At 39.7% G+C, this 24,884-nt stretch overlaps 1 protein-coding gene across 19 annotated transcripts in view; it reads right to left on the bottom strand.

Moving 5' to 3' along the window:
* Window positions 1-690: 690 nt before the first annotated feature.
* The window catches only part of slo (calcium-activated potassium channel slo), a 265,894-nt gene continuing 241,700 nt past the window's right edge, over window positions 691-24,884 (bottom strand). For 6 of the 19 annotated variants that reach the window (XM_065227075.1, XM_065227081.1, XM_065227080.1 and 3 more), the window contains 11 exons: window positions 22,363-22,440; window positions 8,572-8,604; window positions 7,973-8,111; window positions 3,630-3,695; window positions 3,073-3,247; window positions 2,786-3,010; window positions 2,439-2,718; window positions 2,236-2,372; window positions 2,035-2,177; window positions 1,756-1,975; window positions 691-1,697 (listed from right to left, as the gene is read on the bottom strand). In XM_065227075.1, coding sequence (XP_065083147.1) covers window positions 1,560-1,697; window positions 1,756-1,975; window positions 2,035-2,177; window positions 2,236-2,372; window positions 2,439-2,718; window positions 2,786-3,010; window positions 3,073-3,247; window positions 3,630-3,695; window positions 7,973-8,111; window positions 8,572-8,604; window positions 22,363-22,440 — 1,634 coding nt within the window. In that variant the 3' untranslated portion in view covers window positions 691-1,559. The remainder of the gene's footprint in view (window positions 1,698-1,755; window positions 1,976-2,034; window positions 2,178-2,235; window positions 2,373-2,438; window positions 2,719-2,785; window positions 3,011-3,072; window positions 3,248-3,629; window positions 3,696-7,972; window positions 8,112-8,571; window positions 8,605-22,362; window positions 22,441-24,884) is intronic. The other 13 variants (XM_065227090.1, XM_065227083.1, XM_065227085.1 and 10 more) reach the window with 4 other exon arrangements.

Raw genomic sequence — 24,884 nt, 5'->3', positions numbered from 1 at the left:
CAGTTCAATAGGTAGACTTGGCTTCACTCTTGGCGTGACTCATTATACACCGACTCTAACTGGCACAAGGAAAGCAGAATATATGATTCGGTACAAGAGTGTAGCGCAATTTCCAACAACAATAAGATTTTCCTAGATTCACAGCGTCCAAAACTCAATCCCATGGATTTAGTACACAACACTCAAAAACATGCAACCGTTTATAGTCTTACTAGTACATTTCTATTGTTTCTAGGAAAACACGTACACGGTTCATTAGGTAAGCTGATCCAATTCACCCCTGACCTGGTTTTTGACGCTCGAGTGTTTTAACAGTGAACAGGAAAAGTTGTAATTCAACCAACTTTCCAGTGATGGTTCAATTCGCAGTTCGAATGAGTCCAACACCAAATTGAATCGTCCAAACTGGGACATATGGTTCAATACGATGCGTATTTTCAAGCATTGAAAGTGCGTCTTAACAGCTGATAGCTAAGGAGCTTCTACCACGGTTCTTTGACAAACCGAGCTGATAGAACCAGTTTCACCTCCGCAGTGAAATGCGTTAGGTAGCAATCGTAGTCAAGATTTGGTAAAGATTCTTCTATATTCAGCGAAAATTAAATTTGCTGCAAGGGACATCACTTTCTTTCCATCACTATAAGGGTAAGCGTGTTAGTAAATTGGACAGTTAAAATAAAACCCTTCGTCAATGATGGACATACTTCAACAACAGCTGTGTTTCTCACTAGTTTTTAGAAGGTAACATTTGATGACTTCTACACATGTCCTCTATGATATTTCCTAAAATTTCATAACTAATCACTCTAGGATGGTATTTGGAAAAATGTGATAAATCTCGCCTATCTAGTTTCTTTCGGTAGTGTGTGTGTTTGTGTGTTCATGTGTATCTGTGTGTGTACGCTCCCTAGCTTTCCCTAGTGACTTACATTTACATTTTGTTTTAGGAACTAATCACTGTTAAATCACAACTAAGCAGGGATCGAAACATGCTGCAACATCTGGGTATCTGCTCTATTTCCTTTCTCTTTATGGTTCATTTCTCACTCTTTCATCTCCAAACGCGGAATGGTGTGGGAAGCAAAGTTTTTCTTCTCTGACATATGAACTTTTACTTAACGCGCCTACTGCTGATGTTGGTTTAGTAGGCGGTGACGTAACGGATGCTTTCGGAGGATTTAACGCTGGTAGTATGGCCGTTCTGAATGACTCATACTGCTCATACGCTAGGCCCCCTCAAGCCGTTATCCCTTTTATATACTAGATTGCGCAACATATACCGGATTGGAACTGATAGATAGAAGCTAGTAGCTTTGTTTTTTTTAAATACATTATCCTATGTAGATAGAAAACCAAGTAAAACTCGAAAACATGAATTGCAACAAACACTCAACGGAGCGAAACACGTTGCCGGTTTGCTCCTAACGATTTTTGGAAAACAATTTGACAAACTTACGAAACATATGTTTGATATATTGCGCGATCTGGTATATAAAATCGGTTTCTTTTGTTCATATGTAGGAATAGGGACCATCGGTCAAGGCGCTACACAGCAATAGTCAGGAGTTGTCGTCCTTGTTGGAACCACCGCCGCCGACGCCGGTCTGTTGACTGTTCTGGTTGCGACCTCCGGCCGGACCACGGACCGTGGCCGGTTTGTACTCCAGACCCGGATCGAATTGCATCAGCACGAAGACCTGGATGACAGTTGAGAATTGAGTTGCGAAAGATCGCCTAATATACCTCTGAGCTTACCTGATCCGTTGGCAGCAGCGAAAAGTCGTCCGGCGGATTGGTGATTACGTATCGCTTACTGCTCGCATCGCAACTCGAACTGGTATCCCTGAATCGATACAAACCGATGCACAGCATTCCGTAGGACTTGAGCGCTGCTACAAACAAATCTCCGTACTTGCCGGCTTCACCGAATTGTGCCAGCGGGCCGTCGTACAGGGAAATCTGACCGACGCGACATCTACAAAGAGAGTTCATTGGATTACCTAGAGGATCCTATCGATGCGAATCGATATTTACCTATCTCGATTGCTGAGACTCTCGGGCGTGCTGTAGCCACCTCTTAGGCCAGCACCTTCTGCCAGAATCAGTTCCAGCTCCGGTGTCGCTCCTCCCGTAATTAGCGAACGTATCAGTGTTAAGGCGTTTTGATTGAAGTATGTCTGTAATGGGCACAATTTGTACTTCTGATTCGTAACATAACCGCAATTCGAAACTTACCGTTGACATGAGAGAATCGAGCACACTCACGGCGAATGCTGTACCGCATGCGAACGGTTGCGTTAGATACAGCTCAGTGTCCGGATCGTCATCGTCGTCCTGATCCAGAAACTGCACATTGCTATCGTTGACTAATTCTGAAAGATCCAAAGGAAATAGTTGGTCAGAAATTTTGGAATGCTTCGCTTTGACAATGACCATACCCGTAATCATTGGCACGTTGGCACCGTAGACTGAACCGCGTCGTTGCAGCACGATTGGACTCCCTACCGGGGTGAGATTATCCTGCTCGGAGCCACGCTGGCTCAGTACTCCTATTGTGTCGTCGAACGTCATTGCTTTAATGTTGAGTGAGGCAAGGATGGCTTCCTTATCGGCTAACGTCGGATCGTCGTTGCTAGGAACTTTCGCCGATAGAATACAACACATATCACAAAGGTTTACGTTGACCGCTCGGAGGTCTGCTCTGCTCAGTGGAGATCCCTGCGGATAGTCAGAAAATTTGCATTAGTACCGCTGAATTTTGTGTCGCCGGACTCAAACTACTTACATTTAGTACGGATATTTTGGGCAGATTCTGCAGCATCTTCCATTCGCGTCGAATGTATTCAACGGAACCCACGATCACGACGTGTTTCAGCTCATGATAGTGGAAGTTTGAAGCACGTAGTGGCATCACGAGATTTCTTAATCCTATCAGCGGCGAGTCAGGGTCAGCGAACAGACACACAACGACGTGTCCATTCAGAACCGTCATGGCCGCTTGATTTCGATCCTGAAAAAAAAAGTTACCGTAACATGCTTCCATCCAAATCCAACCCCAACCGTACAACCTACCAGTATGCATTCCTCCAAGCTCTTTGCGGGACTCCAGTGGAACATACCGGTCGAGTCGTACTTCATCTCCGTCTTCTCGAAGTCGAAGTCCTTGGACTGATCGTCGGCAATCCCCGCCTGCAGCGTTACGCCGTTCTGGTTTTGTGCACCCGACCCGCTTCCTCGACTCGTGGGCCTATAAGGAGTACGTACAAAAGACTTCAGTGCTATTCCCCAAACAATCGACATGCAAATTGTGGTAAAACATGCTAAACTCAAATTCAACGGGATTCTACGAGTGGCTTATCCAGTTTGGTTGCAAACTCAAAACCCAAAAAAATATATTTTTTTCGAAAAAAGAAAACTGAGGGATGTTGGGAATTCATGACCAATATCCTACTGAATGGGGGAGAGGGGAGGTAACCAAACGTTTGGGGTTCATCAAAGTTGGAGAATCTGGCGGTGATGAATCTAAACAAAATCAAGCACTGCATAATGTGAAGCAGGTTCATCTACGACTCAAACATGGGAAACGAAGAAAGGAAGGTTGAATTGGTAAAATATTTGCTTGTTCCTACATGAGCTTTTTCACTTCGTATGCTAGCTGATAACCCGCGTAAGGACTCGGCTCGGTTTCCGGAGGCCTGCAAGGACAATGGTAATAACAGAAAGAATTGTTTAATGCTCCGATCGGTCTGGTTGTGGAGGAGTTGGGTGTATTCTTGAGCACAAACCAAAGATAAATTTTCCGAAAATCATTTCAGCGCATTAACAATAGGTATATCAAACAAGATAAGTAAGAATGGAAAAAAAAAAATCTTACTGAAACCCGAATACTGGAGCTCATACGAAACATAAAGCGGAACCCGGATCAGATGATAGAGTAGTGATACTTTTGAGAATGTTTTGACGTAGGACTACGACTGTGATTTCTATATGGGGGTACACTTTGTGAAAACCGAAATTGAAACATGTAACAACATTATGAAAGATTTTGAACGTTAATAACTCAGCTGCCCTTGGACCAATTTCAATAATTTTATCACCAAAGGATCAGAAATATGTCTACGCATATTACCATTTATCAAAATTTCACTATTGAAAATTGCACGAATGTGTAACTGTTGCTATGATAATTAAAACGATCACAGATTGGAACATGTAATAAAACGATCACAGATTGGAACATGTAACAACTTTCACAGCAGTGAGCTGCAGCCTACATGTGACTGCGAAAAGCGATTTCCCTAACACAGATTTCAAAGTTGAATTCCATCCGGTCTCACCAAACGGTGTTTATTCAATCACTGCGTGGTGAGGGATGGTGTTCTTCAGTACACGCAAGCAGTGAGCTTCAGCCGACATGTGCATCCATAGAAGGAGGAAGAAGCCTCACCGCTTTTGTCAGGATCAGTAGCTTTTTGTGAGTCGCTGTGGGCCATCCATGTCAAGCACGTCATACTAAAGAGTATAAACAGGGAGAACCCCGCTCAAATTCCTATACCTACACAAAACACAAACTCCTGCTGCAGTTAATAAATAAGACCAAGTAGTCCTACGTCACTATTGCATACAATCCCATAGGGCTGTCCCTTGTAGTTTTTGATGGCTTCAATTTCCTTTTATCGAGCTCAATTTAAATTAAGATTCTTTTCTAAATGGAAATGAGCTCGTGCTGAGAGTTACGAAGTATTCGTAGGAGGACGCCTAGTCATTCTGAGTATTTGAGTTAGAGGTACAAAGATTAGCGTTTTTTTTTCTGCCATATAAATATACATTTAAATACATATACAAAAGGGAAGAGAGGGTCCAACAGAGCAACCAATTGAAGCGATTTGGATAGGGAGAGTGGGATTGCCAACTTCCTGTTACTAACATTTCGTGGACAGAGGGCGGACTCTTCTCCACACTCATGGGGTATCCTGCAGGACGAGGGCTTGTTTCATTGCGAATTATATGATCTTGGTTGCTGGAAGGAGATCCTTATCCTGTTCCCGGTGGGTTTCGTGTGGGTGTTTCTGCTGACGGGTCTACCCCTCCGTTTTTGGCCCTTCATACAGCGCCAAGCTGAATATGATTTCTCAGTGGGACTTGATCAAGTCGTCCAGATTGGATTGCCCATTGCTATGTGCAGGCGCCTTGCTACATGAGTGGTAGTCTCAATCATCAATCATCATCATCAAAGATTAGCGTTTTTTGGCCAAATTCTAGTTTGATTAAACGATGTCATTGTTCGAACCAATACTTGACTCGATATTCGAACATTTTCCAGTCAGGTGCTAACAACAGTCGGAAATTGAAAATCGAAAATATGAAAGCTACCGTGGATGCCCATTCCGGATTGAAGGCAGGAACAGACATCAAAATTATCCCTATCCCCCTGTATATCATTGGATATTATCCCTATTCCTATCCGGATAATTTTGAAACAGATCATATCTGAGTTAAAAATAGCCGGATAGTTTTTTTAAAGATCTCGATAGAAAAAAAGTGGAAAGAGATCTTCTAAATTTGAGTGGTGTTGAGTACTTGGCACTGATGAAGTCTGCAAGTAGTAGACAAAATACGCGTATCTGTCAAAAGATAAGCAATTATAACGGAATTTAAAGGAAATAAACCAACACACTCAAAGCTCTTCATACATGGAAAGGGATAATATCCTATGAAAAGGGATGTTTGATATCAAATATGTACCCACCAATATGGGTATTTTTGGAATCGGGGTGATGTCTAGAGTCCGGAAATTGATATCCGAAGTCATTTTGGAATCCACTATGGTGGCCACTGGGTTTAAAAAAGTGGCAAATATCCGGATGTTTTCGGAACGGGGAAGACGTGTGGATGCCAAAAATTGATGACCGACGCTATTTTGGAATCCAATGGCGGCCATTGGGCTCAGAAAAAGTAACAAATACCCTACAATATAAGTATATTCGGAACGGGGACGACGTGTAGATGCCGAAAATTGATGTCCAACGCCATTTTGGAATCCAATATGGTGGCCATTGGGTTCAGAAAAAGTGGCAAATACTCTACAATATGGGTATTTTCGAAACGGGATCGATCAGTAGATACCGAAAATTGATGTCCAACGCCATTTTGGAACACCATATTGGGTTCAAAAAAAGTGGCAAATACTAGACAATATGGTTATTTTCGGAACGGGAACGATCGGTAGATGCCAAAAATTGATTTTTTTTTTTCTTTGATTTGTTTTCCGTCGATCTAGTTTTCCGTGCTGAGCCCCAATGCTACCGACGCCCATCAACTCATGAACTGGGGATCAACGGCTTTACTTCCCTTATTAGAGATAGATTTCATTCTATCATAGTCATTAACTCTGTGAATATCAGAAACTTGAATAATGAGCAAAAACTCTGACCATATACATCCCAACTAACAATTTTAGCTGCAGATTAGGTTATGGACGAGTGCACCGATGAATTTAAGTTCACTCGCTTGAGAAAAAGTGACACAAACTGCGGGCAATGTTTACTAATCATGGACACTAAATGTTCATTATTCATTATTCATGAACATTTAGTGTTCATGATTAGTAAACATTGTCCGCAGCTTGTGTCACTTTTTCTCGAGTGAGTGAATTCAAATCCATCGGTGCACTCGTCGATACAGCCAGAAATTGGCTTATACAGCTGATTTTTTCCTGTATAAGCTAGTCTGCAGCTAAAATTGTTTGTTGGGATGGGCTGAGTGATTAGATGCAAAATAAAGTGTTTACTATTCACTTAGTGAACGGCATTCGTTAACTGAAATGCATTTCATGTGTCAAACCAGCTGTCAACTGTATTTAAATGCATTAATGTTCATCCTCATGTTCATTTAGCTCATCTTGACGTTTTAAATTAGGTACTGCAGCGTGACGTCATAAATGAACTCAGTGTTAGCCGGCTGAACCTTTTTAGAAATTAAAATTCTGAAATTTTAAAATATTAAAAAAAAAACTCTTAAGTGCTTGTAAACAGTACCACTGAACTGTCAAAAAGTTCATCCGATGAACATTGAGTTCATTCGTGACGTCACCTAATTTGTTCTATTAGGTTTTGCACCGTCGGGGTTAACCTCAATCTGATGACAGTTCAGTGGTACTGTTTACAAGCACATAGTCGTTTTTTCGAAAAAAATATTCTTAAATTTTCGAATTTCAACTTGAAAATTGTCGAGGAACAGCGCGTAGAAAGGATGTTGCTCATGGACATTGCAGAAGTGTGGTTTACATCTCACTGCAGTCCGAAAAATTATCGAGAAAATCCACCCAAGAAAATATCGACTAAGTCCACGTAAACAGTACCACTGAACTGTCATCAGATTGAGGTTAACCCCGACGGTGCAAAACCTAATAGAACAAATTAGGTGACGTCACGAATGAACTCAATGTTCATCGGATGAACTTTTTGACAGTTCAGTGGTACTGTTTACAAGCACTTAAGAGTTTTTTTTTTAATATTTTAAAATTTCAGAATTTTAATTTCTCACTGCTGTCTGAAAAGTTATCGAGAAAATCTACCGAAGAAAAATTTGACGAAGTCCACGTAAACAGTACCGCTGAACTGTCATCCGATTGACGTTAACTCCGACGGTGCTAAACTTTATTGTACAGATATATACTAAAGCCCTCTATTTAAAGTATGGACAACTGTCAACTGAAAAAAGCTGTTCCAATCTAGCAAAACGGTGCATTTTGACGGTTCGATTGAAACAACTTTTGAAAGACGTCCATACTTTTACTGTAGAGCTTCAATAAATACCCGTGACTGTTAGGTGTAGCAGTCATGGTAGTAGTTGCCACCCTTGCTGCGCACGCTAGTTGTAAAAAGACGTTTCAGTTCATAAACGTCCCCTTTGTTATACGATTTGCAATTGAAGAGATCAAATTTCAAGTTCAAACGACTATAATACTTACCGATTGTACGTCGATGGTGACATTAGATTATCCGGTGGTTGTCTATTTACATTAGGTTTAACTTTGTTAACTTGTTTGGTTGAATTAAGAATCTGATTGGAATCCGTCAGAGCGGTGCTTCTTCGGTTGCGATTGATTACTGATTGATGCGGCACGGTTTGGGAATAGAACGAAAAATAGAGAAGAGAAAAGAAAAGTTAATATTTCAAGCATAATAATCCTATTTTTCCGAAACAACACCGCGGAGAAAGAGTGACGTTACAGATGATCGGATAACGTATAATACATATAATGGAGGTTTAAGAAGAGAAACTGCGAGAAACGTGTGTGTTGGCAAAACGGAAACGGATTTGCTGTTCTGGTGGTGAACACAGCAAAGGTGCTGGAAGAAGCATTTAATCTGGACGCTACCAAATGCTCGATATGGCAGCGTGTCGGCAAATTAAGAGAGAAAAATAATACTCATGATCAGTAGGTTTACAGATTCGATACGAAGCGCAAAAATAGTGTGTAAACTTATTCGATTAAGATGACACTGAGACAAAACAACACTGAGAATTGATTGATTGAACGCTCTCGGAAAAGTCCATTGAACTCACAATTGATATCCTCCCGGTCCCTGGTAATATCGCCTGGGTGTGGTGAAATGTCATGCGTGCGTGCGTTGTTTGAATGATTTTCACGAATTTTGTTTTTGGTTTTGCATTGGATTGCCGATTGATGTTTTGCATTCAATTTTCAAGTGATTACACAGTACCATTTGTGTGTGTAATAGTGGTGTGATGGTGGCAGTCATGGCAGTAGTCGTATATTCATTTGTCGATGACGAACCAGCAAATGGTTGATATTCAGTTGGCGTTGAAGTTGCAATTGAGAGCAAGAAGAAAAAACACGATTCAAAAATTAGTCGACATCTACGGAAATCCTTTAAAAAAAAACATTAGAGTACACATAACACATTGCTTGTTTTACGCAGACAGCTTCAAAAATGTTAAAATAGATTTTCAGAAACGAAAAAGATTGGATGAAAGTAAAAAAAAAACAAATCAAAGAAATACAATAAGCCTGCAGCAAAATAATAACAGTTAGAAGCGCGATTAAATTTAGTTTCGATGATTTGGTTTTCTGTTTCTACACATCAAATAATCCTGTAGTAAACTACACAAAAACGGGGTCGTGAGAGTGTACTGAACTTAGGCCACTAATAGGGTATTCCAAAAAGGAATTACTCTACTGCTATTATACACCGAGATGGAGCATTCTCAGGATGGTGGTGGGGGGTACGGGGAAATGGCATTATGCAGGTTAGATGGTGAATAGTCGAACAAAAACAAAATATTCGTACTGCAAGTACCATTTTTAAAGCATCCATTACACGAGGAAATAAGTAGAGTGGTGAGAATTCGAAAGATGGAATAGGTTTTTTTTTTATGCAAAAACAAGAAGAGGTGTTTGCAGGGGTTTTGGGCAGGTGACTTTTATAGGCTTGCTTGCTGGAATAGAAAGGCGTGATCTTGAGGCTGGTGAGCTTTCGGTGGGTGTGTAATATTGTGTGAATGGACGGTTTATACTTTGCTAGGTGGGTGATTCAGCTGTCAATGATATATATATTATATGCTATAATGTTTGCTCCATGCTGGAGCTGTTTCACTGGGTGACAGGAATAAAAATTAATTTAAATTTCATTTATTTATTTTTACAAATGTAGAGTGGGCTTAGTTGTTTTCATTTACAGGGTGATTCAGAATAACTGTCATCGATTTCATAAATATGCAATTCTCTCTGGGTTGTAAAGTGTGTACAAATATCAGCTTGAGTTGATAGCAAGGCTTTGAAATTTCATTCGTTTTCGATTTCAAGCGGCCATGGACGTCAGAAGTCATAAATCTGTTTGAATTCGTGTGTTATCTTTTAGAAACTGAAATCTCTTCGAATAAAAGAAACATTTATTTTTCGCATCATTATACAGGTAAAAAGGAACCATGCGTGGAAAATTCGTTCAATATCAGAGCATAGACGCATCTCCAGGACTCCAAAAGAGCTGGAACTAAAACGGGCGTAACGGGTGGTAAAGGAAGAGAGATTTGAATTAAAATATGCTATTTTGAAGGTTATCTGGAATATACTGATATCAAAAAATCATTCTTCATTCCTTAATTTAACGTCGGTCTCTGTTCCGCAATCTAGTGCCAATCACCGACGGACATTCATTGACGGCAATTGAATGTACAGGAAGGCAGCTTCCACACCACGTAGGATATCGCACCCATTCAAACACACATGGGCCGGGACATCAAAAAATCATGCAAGCGTTCAATCGTTATGACCATTTTTAAAAGTGACAGTTATTCCGAATCACCCTGTAAATACGAGTATCTCGTCAATCTCTGGTTGACTTATGAATCTCTATCTCAATACACAGCGTTTAACAGTTTCGACAGTTTGATCGGCAACCCAGTAAACATTTAAACTGATTAAATGCTGGATAAGCCTCTTGTTAATTGAATTAGCAAATTTTATGCCCAATAAGCTTCTATTTAGCTGATAATGAATGTTGTTTTGCTTTTACTGATAAAAAATATGCTGTCTAAGGATTAGTTACAGAACGAACTAGGATTTAACAGCATTTCAACAAAATCAGAGAAAACACACAGCCAGCATAACAACAATATCCACTCGCCTTAAGCAATTATAACGGAGTTAAACATAAATTATACATCCCATTCCACAAGTTCACCTCAAAAAAAAAAGCAACACATTGCCCCGTAGTTCAGCGTTGGACCCTACAATAATCACGGGCATGATGTGTGAATCTTTGTATTTTATGGCAGTTTTGATTACCATATCCATCAGTTGAATAGGGAATTTAGGTCAAATCCGATTATCGGTAACTGACAGTACCGGTAACTGTACTCGGAAAAAATGCAACACTTTATTTTGTGTATAACTTTCTATTGCATGGGTAAACAATTATGAAATTTTGAGTAAAACAAGTTTAGAGTGTAATGTTTACATGTGCAAAATCTCGTCACAATCTGTCAAGCGGTAATCGAGATAACTTCTAAGCAAGAGTTGCTTCGACAAAAAATTATGGGAGCGGTCGTGGAAAATCCAGGCCAGTCCCACAGGTGGATCGCGAAACAGTTTGGAATCGATAATTCGACCGTGCTCCGTGTGGAAAAATCGATCAAGGAGACCCAGACGACCCAGCGGCGAGCTGGCAGCGGAAGAAAAGCGAAGACGACCGACCCCGTGAACGCAAGGAAGGTGAGGGATTACTTTAAGCGCAATCCGAACCTTTCGATTCGGGACGTGGCCAAGAAGGTCAATTCGTCCGTCTGGTTCGTCCAGCAGACAATGAAGCGGGCCGAAATTCATGTCTTCAAGGTAAGGAAGGCGCCCAACCGAACCGATTAACAGAATACAGTGGCCAAATCCCGCGCCAGGAAGCTGTATCGCGAGTGGTTGGTGCAGCCGAAATGCATCAAAATGGGCGACGAAACGTACATTAAGGCGGACTCCAAGCAGATCCCCGGCCTGGAGTTTTTCTCCGGCAAGTTCCGGCTGGATGTTCCGGAGAAGTTCCGGAATAAGCAGGTCGACAAATTTTTCAAGAAGTACTTAGTGTGGCAGGTGATCTGTGGGTGCGGCAAATTTAGCAAGCCGTACATAACGACCGGCACAATCACCGGCTAAATATATAAAGAAGAATGCCTCCAGAAGCGCCTGCTGTCCTTCCTCCGGTCCAACGAAGGTGACACTCTGTTTTGGCCGGAACTGACATCGTGCAATTACGGTGATGGAGTGGTATGAAGTCAACGATGTTGTTTTTGTGCCGAAGGAGGCCAATCCACCAAACTCGCCAGAACTTCGACCAATAGAAATATTCTGGACAATCATGAACACAGCAAAAAATAAATTTTAATATTACATCCAAGAGGATGCACTTCAATATTGTCGAAAATTTGTATGGCCACCACAATAAACAAATACAGTAAAAGCAGCGTAATGTCAGTTCATGCACTGTATTAATGATAATTTTGTCCTTTTTGACAAGTAATATTACACCATATTTTCGACACGATTGAAGTGCATCCACTTTGATGTGATATTAAAATTATTTTTTTGCTCTGAAGGGCAAGCTCCGGAAAACAGGGAATGCCTTCAAAAACGACATGGATTTGAAGAAAGAGTGGATGAAAGTTTGTAAGAAAGATGGCGCAAGTGTTGCACAGGATGTGATGGGTAGCGTGAGGTCCAAGATGTGGGCATTTAGCCTAGGAGAGGAGGTTGAATAAATCAACTTTGTAAAAACATAGCTAATATGTGTTCATTTATTCCCTGAGAGTTTCAAAAATATCCGACTTGAAATTATTTTTTGGTAATCAACTTTTTGGTGTAACTGTTGCATTTTTTTAGAGTACAGTCTTCACATGCGTTTTAGCGGTTTTTGGTTGAAAAAAAAAAAAAAAAAAACAAACCGCTGTCAAGTCCAACACTTTGACAGATGATTTCGTAGTTGAAAATAATAAACAAATCGATTCTGGATCAACAATAGAAAAGGGCCCATCAGCATTTGTAAACAAACCGTTCCAAAGCCCTTTACTCACAAAGCAAAGGCCACCCACGCAAACCAACACCATCATCGGATAGGGGAAACTTCTACCCACACGATGATGGTGTTGGTTTGTGTGGCCGGCCAGCGATTTGTGAGGAATGAGCTTTGGAACGGTTTGTTTACAAATGCTGAAGGGCCCTTTTCTATTGTTGATCCAGGATTTTATACCGCTACATTAGCAGGGTTGTATTAGTGAGATCTAGCCACGAGAAGTTAATGGAGGATTGTCTTCTCTGTCCGATGGCTTTATTTTTTTTTTTGCGTTAACGGCCATTCACATTTGCTAGACATCGGCGATGCAAGCGACAAAAGTCAGTCACCGAGGATCGAGTCCAACCTGTAAATGTCGAATAATTTCAAGTCCATCGTTGGCTCAGTACATGCTTAGATATATGACCACACTTAATCAACACGAAAGTTTTGCACTCAGCTAAATGCTGATTTTTTTTTTAATTGTTCTATTATGCGTAGTATTAAGGTCCAGAATGTTCCTAAAATCAACATCTGCCAAATCAGAATCAGAATTTTTGAAATTTGAGATGCTTGGTAAATTTGAATTTAAAATTTCGTTGGTTTCTTAGTATGGGGTAAACCAAATTATTGTTACGTTTCTTCAATAACATTTTACTAATGTTAAGTAGAGAAATCTGTATTCATGGACTTAATGAAAAATAAATTCTGGATAATGCCTTCTGAAGATTGTATATCAATTGAACTTACAGGGGGAAAAAAATCAGCGCCGATCTTATATTTGAACCACTTCATATGAGAGGGTTAAAAGGAAAGGGGTGTAAATGACTTTGATCGATACTCTTCATCGACTTTTTATTTTGATACCCACAGTTTTATAAACAGCTTTTGCACTATTTCTGCCACATAGTTTGATAAAGGAGGTTCTCATCTAGCATCCAGAATGGCACACTAATCAAGGATGAAGAGAATCGATCAAAGTCACATACACCCCTTTCTTTCTAAACCCCTCATACATGATTTTCTGGCAAAAGTCCGGTTGTCTGTAGGTACTGTCTGGCATAAGCAGTGGTGGTAAAAAAATATGTCATTAGTTTCTCTAAATTGATATTATCGAAACTCAAACGCTTGGAGGGGATAAAACAGCATTACCCAATATACAATTTTAGTTGACTAAAGGCTGAATAAGCCATTTTTAAGCTGAAGAAGCATAGCTGAATAACCTCTTATTTTGCATCCACCGCTTATTCGGTAGTCTTTTAAAAAAATGTCCAGGAAACCCATTATGCTAGGTCTCAATGATGATCCAGTCCCGCTAAGATCTGAGACTAAATCTAAACAGTATCGGATGTTTTTCGAAACACTACTGTGCGAAATTAACCCTCATAATAATCTTACGTGAAAATGTTCAGGGAATCGATAGTACTGGGTAACTTTGACTGCTTGTTAAAAACCTGTTATGCCCAAATTTGTGTTTTTTGCTCTTCGGTTTTTTGAATTTTTCAATAAGTTAAAACTGTTACGAATCAAATTCAATGTCCAAGTTAAATTCTATTTATGATAGTTTAAATCAACAGAACCTCCCAGCTTTGTCATTTCAGATTGGAATATAGATAAGCCAAATAATTCTCAATTCTCATTAGTTGTTTCAAAATCATACGAGGATATTCTGTGAATATTTCAGCATACTTGACGCATACACTTGCATGTAACAGGGTAATTAAAAAAAAAGTTATGCTAATTTAATTTGCTTCAGAAATCACCCAGCCTAGTCATTTCAGATTGGAATATTTTTAAGTCAAATGGACCTTTAATTCTCATGAGCTGTTGTAGCAAAAGCATTTGAGATTATTATGAAATGATTTCATGGGTAAAAATTGATGAAATTTTGAGTTAAACTAGTTTAAAGTATAATGTTTACATGTTCAAAATCTCGGCACAATCTGTCAAGTGGTTGTCGAGATGGCTTTCAAGCAAGAAGTACTTCGACAAAAAATTATGGGAGCGGTCGTGGAAAATCCAGGCCAGTCCCACAGGTGGATCGTGAAACAGTTTGGAATCGATAATTCGACCGTGTCCCGTATGGTAAAATCATTCAAGAAGACCCAGACGATCCAACGGTGAGCTGACAGCGGAAGAAAAGCGAAGACGACCGACCCTGTGAACGCAAGGAAGGTGAGGGATTACTTCAAGCGCAATCCGAATCTTTCGATTCAGGATCTGGCCAAGAAGGTCAATTCGTCCGTCTGGTTCGTCCAGCAGACAATGAAGCGGGCCGGACTGCATGTCTTCAAGGTAAGGAAGGCACCTAACCGAACCGATTAACAGAATACGGTGGCCAAATCCCGCGCCAGGAAGCTGTACCGCGCGTGGTTGGTGCAGCCGAAATGCATCGAAATGGACGACGAGACGTACATTAAGGCGGACGCCAAGCAGATCCCCGGCATGGAGTTTTTCGCCTGGATGTTCCGGAAGAAGACAAATTTGCCAAGAAGTACTTAGTGTGGCAGGCGATCTGTGGGTGCGGCAAATTCAGTTAGCCTTACATAACGACCGGCACCATCAACGACCAAATGTATAAAGAAGAATGCCTCCAGAAGCGCCTGCTGTCCTTCCTCCGGTTCAACGAAGGTGACACTCTGTTTTGGCCGGATCCTGGCATCGTGCCATTACGCGAAACCGGTGATGGAGTGGTACAAAGTCAACGATGTTGTTTTTGTGCCGAAGGACAAGGATGATTTGAAGAAAGAATGGATGAAAGTGTGTTAGAAAGATGGCGCAAGAGTTGCACAGAATTTGATAGGTAGCGTTAAGTCGAAGATATCATATCTAGAACACTGGCAACTGTGCCAGAATCCAAGCGACGGATACAAAAGCTCTGTGCTTGAGTGAAGGTCAAAGCAACGCATAGAAAAATTAGCAAATACACAAACCTTTCTTCTGAGGATGTAATCTTTGCTATCAAATTCGTTCGAAGCATTTACCTTTGAGCGGCAGATGACGCGATTGTACCTGTCTCATAGCGTTCGTATGAGAAAATGGAAGAGTTGCCAATCTTCTTGATTTTTTTGTCTTCGGTTAAGTCCAAGGTGCGGGCATTCAGCCTAGGAAAGGAGGTTGAGTAAACCAACTTTGCAAAAACATAGCTAATATGGGTTTATTTATTCCCTGAGAGTTTCAAAAATATCCGCCTTCAAATTAATTTTTGGTGATCATTTCCATCTGTTGCATTTTTTTCGAATGCAGTCTTTTGACTTGGATGTATCAGGTATTTTTGAAAATAGATTTGCTTATTTATTTTATTTAAGAAATATGCAAAAACGCGCGTCATGCCCAATTTGGAACGAAACACGCCATCACCTTAATATTTCTTCTCCTTAGCAGCAGACGAGCTCTTGTCAAACTGTTCGATCAGTAATTTCATCACACGCAAGTGCTCAACGCACCGCGCACTGTGAGAGATTTTAGGGGAATTGGGTGCAATACGCGTTTTAAGGTAATATTATCAACGACTTTTTTCTCGTACTATACTAAGAATAGTTTTTCCAATGATAGATCAGAAGTTTATTTAGTGATTCTAGGTGAAAAACCCTTCAATTGGTTTTGAAAAACACATTATAAACGCTTTAGATCACTGACATCGAATGTTTCCATTATGGGATTTCACAAATTTGACAGTACCCTCTTAACTGGTCTATAAATGTATGGCCAATAGAGTTCTCTACCACCGTTAGTATTGCTGAGAAGTTTCACTAATACAAGCGTTTTACTGGTTGAAAATAAAAAAAAAAAAAACAAATCGCTGTCAAGTCGAACACTTTGACGGCTGATTTCGTGGTTGAAAGCGTCTACCAGCATGAAATTTCATGAGCAAGTTAAATTCGTGCTAGTTGGCGAGTACACTAGCGCGAGTAAATCCGCACAGATGTAAACACCCCATTAGCAGCCCCTACACGGTAAAAAGTTATCACATCTCATCCAAATGCTCTTGCACTTGACTCAGTCAGTTATGCGGCACTACGGATCGAAGTGATTTATCATTGATTTCCAAGTTATTTGCGTAATGAAACAAAGTGATTTGTGGTTGATAAATATGTACTGTATAACACCTTTAAATCAAAATGATTATCATTTGAATCAGCTGTTTTCATCCATTGAATTAGATTAGTTTTGCTTTTGGAAGCAAATGTCAAAACGCACATGACAAACATTACTCCTGAAGATGACAAGTCAACAACAAATGAAGTCATGCGAGATAAGCGATAATTCTCCATCTCCATCCGAAATAATTTGCGTTCTAGAGTGTGAGTAATACGCAATTGTTACTGTAGTCAATAATAGTGTATTATTCAGATAATTTCGATTACAAAACAGTGTCAAATTTATCAAATTTATTGCTCAATGACTCGCCTAGCTTCTACTAAAAGCCTTGCGATGTTGTTCAATGTAACTTGGAAACATGTAGTAACATGATATGGTCATATTCTGAATAATATATAACAAGGCTTGCAGTATGAACAAGGCTATATATTTATTTAAAACCATTTTAAGCAAAAACTTAATCCATGGATAAATTATTTAAACTTAAAGTGATAGATTGTTAATATCAGTATGGTTGACATTTCGAGTTCAAAGCACAGCACATCAACAACAATGTGCAATACAATCTAAAATGAAGTGATTTGCTGTTGATTTCATCGTGCTTAGGATATGATCTCTTCCAAGAGATTTGCACATCGAATTGCAATGTTTGGCAAGTAGTGCAAATTCAACAGCAAATGAACATGATGTATTTTTACCGTGTAGGCAATACATTTCTATGGGGCAACAAGAGAATGTTTTTTGATGCGCATTAGACTGATGCAAAATTTGAAATTTTCGCTCCACAGTGTTCAAACGGTTTCAAATCAGCTCCTGATTAGCCTTCGAAAGTTTAAACTCATTTGATAAGAAACTGACTTGGCACAAACCATTTGAAGTTTATATGGAAATTACTATGGGAAAACAAAACTTTTTGTTCATTGTCCTCTAGCCTTGTACTGTTAACAAATTCTATTGCTATTCTTATGGGAATTTTTATCAGCTACAACTTTGCAGAAAATGGTTTTTCAGCTAAACGTAAAATTAAATAGTTATTAATTGTTTAAGAGATTGATAATCTTATGGCAAGATTCAGCAACTGTATTGTGGGCAACACTGTATTCTGCAGTGTGACATAAGTAGCCATGATTTTTGTCCTCTATTCTACGCGCCATAAACATCAATGTTGCCTGCTAAACAGTTGATTGAGCATAATCATAAGACATCAGTGACTTGAATCATTAATAATTTTTGTTCCTTACATTTGACCGAAAAGTGGTCCTGAACAAAGTTGTAGCTGGGAAAATTTTCAACAAGCTCAGCTATCATTTTATAAAGTAGAGTAAACTGGTGAATTTTGAGAAAGATATGAACCGAAATTATGGTTTCTCCATAGTAATTCCCATATAAACTTCAAATGGTTTGTGCCAAGTAAGTTTCTCACTAAATGAGTTCAAATTTTGGGAGGCTAACCAGGGCCCAATTTGGAACCGTTTGAGCACTGTAGAGCGGAAATTTTAAATTTTGCATCAGTCTAATGCGCATGGTTGCCAGCATACTTGTTGGCATAGGCGTAGCCAGAGGGAGGCAGGGGAGGGCAACTACTCCACCTAAACTCAGCAACACAAAGGCTTTCGGTGAAATGGCGTTCGGTGTAATGGCATTCGGCCAAATTTTCCATAGCAATTTTTTTTCGCCCCTCCCTAGCTCGAAACCTGGCTTGTTGGAGTTAGAAAGATATTCTTTCCTTCACTGAAACGGTACCATATGAGATGTTAAATTAAACGCGATGCACCTACATTGTTTAGCTAAAAATATAACATGCTTTGCATAACAATAGTTGTAGTTACAGTTTTATAGCAAATACTTTTTACAAACTGTTTATTGTATTATGCTGTCATTTCTATTATGCGTATTGAAATGTACATAGTAGAATGGACCGCGTAATTAAAATTTTGTTTACTATGTTGTTTAACCCAGATTTTTAATCCAGTATTTTACGATCGCTTATGTCTGCCAAAATCTGGCTGAGTTTCTGGTAGGGATCATAAGATTTGAAGTTTAGCTTGTGTCGTTTGACGTATAAACGATCAAATTTGAACGTTTAAACGTCAAACGACACAACCCAAACGTCAAATCATATGTTCCTTACCAAAAACTCAGCCAGATTGTGGCGGCCATAAGCGCTCGTAAAATGCTGGAAACAAGAAGTCATTTTGGAGGTACGTGAAAGAACAAAGGAAGGAGTCCGGACTCCCTTCGGCCATGATTTTCAATGGCGAAGGTGCTTCCGAGCCCTCGAATGTGTGTCAGCTTTTTGCCAAGAAGTTCGCGAGTACTTTCTGTGATGAAGTCGTTTCCTGGTGCTCCTTGCGGTGCCATTTCCTTGCTATTCTGTGATCGCTGTGATAAGCTTATGTTGACCTTGGAATTTCCGCTGGTCAAAGATTAGTTGAGATATTATAAAAACCACAATCGATACCTACTTATTAGACCCAAGTTAGCGACATGTACCCTAAATTCTTCACACCCAATAAGGTTCGGTCACTAATGATCTTCTTTTTGTATTTTCGAAATTTAATGATAGTATCGTGGCTCAAGTAGATTTTGTTCTAATGTGAGCCAAGAAATCATCAGTCCGATAATGGTCAATGTAGTTCTGGGTACTCAATATCATATTTTTGAATATTCGGTGTGTATAATATTATCAGGTTGATATTGAATATTGATATGAATTATATAATATCATCGGGTGACTTCTACGGAAGCACCCGTTACATTTAAGGTTGTTGTCAATGTAATGCTGAACACTAAATATGACCACTAATCATCTTGTTATCAGATTCTTGTCACTTCTTGGGGTACACCAAGAATATGTGCGTGTGTGACCATTTTGCATTGGAGACTAAAAATGATTAAAAATGATCTTCTTTCGAAGTCTCATATGGTTTGATAGGTCGTATGATTAGTGTTGGCTCTAATAAGGTTCCGACTAGAGCTGGGACTTCAACTATCCGGATACTTCAGTTTTTTTTCTTCAATAAAATGACTTTCAGACAAATGGAATATCAATGAATTGGTATTCAGTATACAGAATATCATGCTTTCTAGTGCCCAATATTGAAATAAAATAAATTGAGAAAACATTGAGATGGTTATCAGGCGGATAGTAACTATCCGGATAAACGAAAGTGAAATTTCAAATGTGTTCTCGCTTTAGCAGTTTTCTTTTTTACTGTTCCAAATATTTGTCAAAAAGTTGGTTTCTAGGTGCCCATATGGCCTGATGTGGAATGGCAAATTTGTTAATTGTCAACATTTAATAAAATTTAAAAATCAAAATATCCGGATAATCCGAGTCCCAGCACTAGATCTGACCATGTCCTCGAAGGCACTCGGAACATGTATGAAGAGGTCAGTGGGATCTTGGCTTTCCCAATCTCTATTTGATTGTAATTATTATAATGGTTGCCTTTTTTACCATTATGTTGGCAACACTGCCAGCGCTGTCTCGCAACATGTGTTGAGATTCTCTGAGAGAGGCAACACGTGGTTAGTTAACGGTTAATCGTGTTAATTTTGAATTAAACCGTTGGAAGCTTGACCTCATACCTTAATATGTAGCTCAATTTGTTTTGTATCACGCTCATTGCGATACAGCGAAAATTCAAACACCCCTACACATTTTCAAAAGGTTGCAACGGTTGCAAAATTGAGTAGGATAATACATTGGTTGAATAATCATGAAAATTGGTAGTGGAACCACCGTTTCTAGTATTTCATCCACCCGGTATTTGGTGACCCGAGATATCGGATGTTTTTAAATTGAATTTAATTTTGTTTTTCAATGCCTAAAGGCCTTAAAGGGTGATACGGTCAAAATTTGGTCAATATCACGTATTTCTTTCAATTTTGCATGTAAAAAACCTGAACACCCCTCATTTTGAAGGTGTGTGTGTGTGTAGAATGTTGCTCCTATTTTGATTTTGGAATTCACTCTTCAGTTGTCAAAATACCGTCCAAGCAAGAAGAGCAGCGTATCAAAATTTTGCTCGCGCATCGCGAAAATCCGAGCTACTCGCACGCAAAGTTGGCAAAATCGCTAAAAGTTGCCAAATCAACCGTTACAAATGTAATTAAAGTGTTTGGGGAACGTATGTCGACAGCCAGGAAGTCTGGATCGGGGGGAAATCGAAAACCGGAAGCCGCTGAGACGACAAAGAGAGTTGCCGGTAGTTTCAAGCGAAACCCTAACCTCTCTCTCCGAGATGCCGCAAATAAGCTGGGTGTATCGTCTACAACCGTGCATCGAGCCAAAAAACGAGCCGGACTATCGACTTACAAGAAGGTAGTGACTCCAAATCGCGATGATAAACAATGATGATACGACGGCCAAAGCGCGATCCCGGAGGCTGTACACGACGATGCTGACGAAGTTTGACTGCGTGGTAATGGACGACGAAACCTACGTCAAAGCCGACTACAAGCAGCTTCCGGGACAGGAGTTTTATACGGCAAAAGGAAGGGGAAAGGTAGCAGATGTTTTCAAGCACATGAAACTGTCAAAGTTCGCAAAGAAATATCTGGTTTGGCAAGCCATCTGTACCTGTGGCTTGAAAAGCAGCATTTTCATAGCTTCCGGGACTGTCAACCAAGAAATTTACGTGAAAGAGTGTTTGAATAAACGTCTGCTACCTTTCCTGAAGAAACACGGTTGTTCCGTACTGTTTTGGCCGGATTTGGCATCTTGCCATTACGGTAAAAAGGCCATGGAGTGGTACGCCGCCAACAACGTGCAGGTGGTTCCCAAGGACAAGAACCCTCCCAACACGCCAGAGCTCCGCCCAATTGAGAAATACTGGGCTATTGTCAAGCGGAACCTAAAGAAGACCAAAAAAACTGCTAAGGGCGAGCAGCAGTTCAAGGCAAACTGGCTTTCTGCGGCGAAGAAGGTGGACAAGGTGGCTGTACAAAATCTGATGGCAAGGGTCAAGCGTAAGGCCCGGCAATTCGGATTTGGAAAAGCGGAAGCCTAACTGAATATTTTTCCTGAATTTTATACTAATTGAACTTGACAAAGAAATTTAATTTGATTTTTTAAATAAACGATTTCACAGATTTACACGCGTTTTCCCTTGACCAAATTTTGACCGTATCACCCTTTATGATCCAACACCGTCTGTAATTAATATGATGCTATGATTGATGATTATTTAAATGCCGTCTCGTTTTTTGTCATGTAGATTCAACGTTAGAAGTGGGGAATATGAGTTTCGGTAAAGTGACAGCACTGCTGATTTTGGACTAATCGAGATTGTTACAATGCTAAAAATAGCTTCAAATGTCCCTGCGGGATTTGATTTGCTTTACCAGAATCAGTGCTTGCTTATTCGTCGACCTGATGAGGAAAGTATGACGCATCCATACGCACTATTTGACAATGATAAGAAGCTTGCAAAACTGCTCGAACTGATGATAACTTTGTGTAAGACAAATGATGACATCCACTTTTTTGCTTAACATGTACTGCACTGAAGTAAATAAATCAGGTGACGAAAAAATCATGTAAAAAAATGGTACATACACTGAACGAAATCAGACTAACGGAACCAAAAGAATATTGTGTTTGCATCTATTTTTTCACATTTTTGCAGCTGGAAACCTTTGCATACGTATCGTTAACAGAAAGAGTAATATGAGAAGGAATATAATTTGTCTTTACCCGATGAAATGCCACGTACGTGCACCCGTTTCGGAAGTTCCGGCGGGGTAAACGTGGGAGCAGGATGATGACCGTCGTCTGCAAGATTCATAATACTTGTTCTAGAAAAATTCCACCATGTAGCTTACTATTGGTAAGAAAATATGTCTAAAGCAAGGAACAAAATAACATACTATAATCTTCATATAGGTAGAAGATAGGAACGAAATGGAAAATACAAAAACAAATAATCAAACAGTAGGAAAATTATCTCTATGAAGCAAAAGTTGGAAATATGTAACCAAAAGTGAGATCACAAAATAGAAAAGCAAAAGTCTACCATATAGAACGAAATAGCGATTTCAGTTAAGCTTTGAAGCGACGCAAAAATTGTACCGCTTTTCATTTAGACTGTACACAAAGCACACGAGTGATAAGCTAGAAGCGGTTCTAAATTGTTACTCAATTTCCACTGTAACTAATTGCAAAATGTTAAGCTAAAAAGTGTAGGCAGAATTCAATTATGTTTGTTAATCGATTTTGCATGAAGCTTGGCACAGACAAAAACCTATTAGCAGCTGCCGTAACTCACGAAGGACCGCAACAAACATACTCGATATCTGCAGGAAAAAAAGCGAAGCGATTATACAAATCTACGGGCGGATTGCTGATTCTGAATTCATTTTATTAACTTTAGTTGTACTTGGGAAACAAAAATCACTCAAACAAGAAGGAAAAGTGATGTGATCTATTTATATCGATTGATTCCACCATGCCATGTAAGCGTCATCTATCTGTGGTCCTCCAGTCAACCGCGTAACTGGGATCAATGCTAAGCTACTTTTCTCCGAACATGTATGTACTTCAAAGACGTAATCATATCACATAAGCCAGTCTCGAGAGATAGAGTGATTGGGTGATAGGGGAAAAATGAGTGGAGGGTGATGCTTTTTGTTTTTTGGTTGGAAAGGAGATGAGCATTCAATCTGCGACATTGAGACAAGTGAAAATATAGAATCGGTTTAACAAGAGGAAAAAATCTGGGTAGGACAAAGCGGTAGGGGAAACGCTCCTATAGTTGCGGTACGTTACGTAACGTTACGTAACGCTTCTAACGTACCGTAACTATAGGAGCGTATCCCCTATACACAAAAGTAGTTTAACCAATTTTAAATATTGGTGCTGGACTGTTAATTTAGCTGAATTATAATGAACAAGTTGTGCGGGACCCTCGGAAGGAGTGGCACCTATCACTTTGGAGGAAATGCAAATTTTTTCATTGAAAATAAATTATCCATGAGCCGGTTGTTTCTAAAGCATGGATTCTTCGGAACGTTTTTTATTACTGGAAACGATCTTTTTTTTTCGCGTAACCTTCTTTATCATCCGAACACAAAACTTAAACGAATCGTTTGCTCTTCTGCCTGAGCCAATTATCTCTTAAAAAGATCAAACTTCTAGGTCATAGGGAAAATGTATGTCGGGCTAAATGCCCCTAATTTGGGCCCATATATAAATTCAGCAATCGACCAAATTTTCAATAGCGATCAAAGATATACATTAGTACTATCCCCAATGACGCGTTCATCTAGATAAAATTGATAAATTGCAGATTTTTAGCGATGGGCTCAATCTTAGATCCATAGGTCAACATTAGAGCCACTTCCCTTACGTTAAATGTTTAAATGAAAGTTATTTCATCTTGTATTTAAATGATAAAGAGGACCACCCTAGCCTGTCAGCCATACCGAGAGGAAAGTCCCTTAACGTATATTACCATCATAGGAGTTTTCCAGTTTTCGTCGACGTGAACACAGATTGAAGTGGAGCTTTTGGGAAGACAACTAGCCTGACAAAATGTGATGCAATGATACGTTTCGGAGATACACACATGAAATGCATACGGGATGCATACATTCATACATTCATACATACATACATATATATGCTTCTTTAGACAAAAAGAGAGTGAATCGGAAAAGACACGACGGAACACTGGGTGTTGGTGTGCTTAGCGTTTGAGTGGGAAAGGGGAATGAGATCTGATCGGAATGTAACATTACTCTACGTAAGCTTTTATGATTTGTTTTTTACTTCATCATTTTTACTCGCTTTTGCGTGAAATTTAGAATCTCCAATTCGGTACTCGGTGCTCATAAAATTTCCAGCGGTGTGTATTTACATTATGGGTACACAGTATTGGAACACGCAGCTTGGCGGCGTGAATTTGAATAGCTTTCCCATTGCACTTGTGTAGTAGCGTTTAATTAGAACATTAGCATCAGCAATAACTGCTTCGAGTGTTGTTTTCCTGTTCAACTTCGAAGGAAAGCTTTATCTTAACATGTAGAAAGGAGTGCAAATATAATAGCGAAATGGTGCTAGCAGAACTGTTAATTTTGCGAACTATTGTAATGACGGCTTTCCATCGCAGCCGCGATCAAATTGCCAGAGGAGTTTTGTATCAACAATTCCTTTTTACTTTTCTGCAATAAAGTAGTCCTCGGGTAGTGTATTCACCGACAAACCGACATGAATAATCA

This window comes from Ochlerotatus camptorhynchus, unplaced genomic scaffold (assembly GCF_037179485.1).
Source record: "Ochlerotatus camptorhynchus isolate MF236.1 unplaced genomic scaffold, CSIRO-AGI_Acam_v1.1 ptg000266l, whole genome shotgun sequence".
NCBI lineage: Eukaryota > Metazoa > Arthropoda > Insecta > Diptera > Culicidae > Ochlerotatus > Ochlerotatus camptorhynchus.
This window is presented reverse-complemented; position numbering and strand designations above follow the sequence as displayed.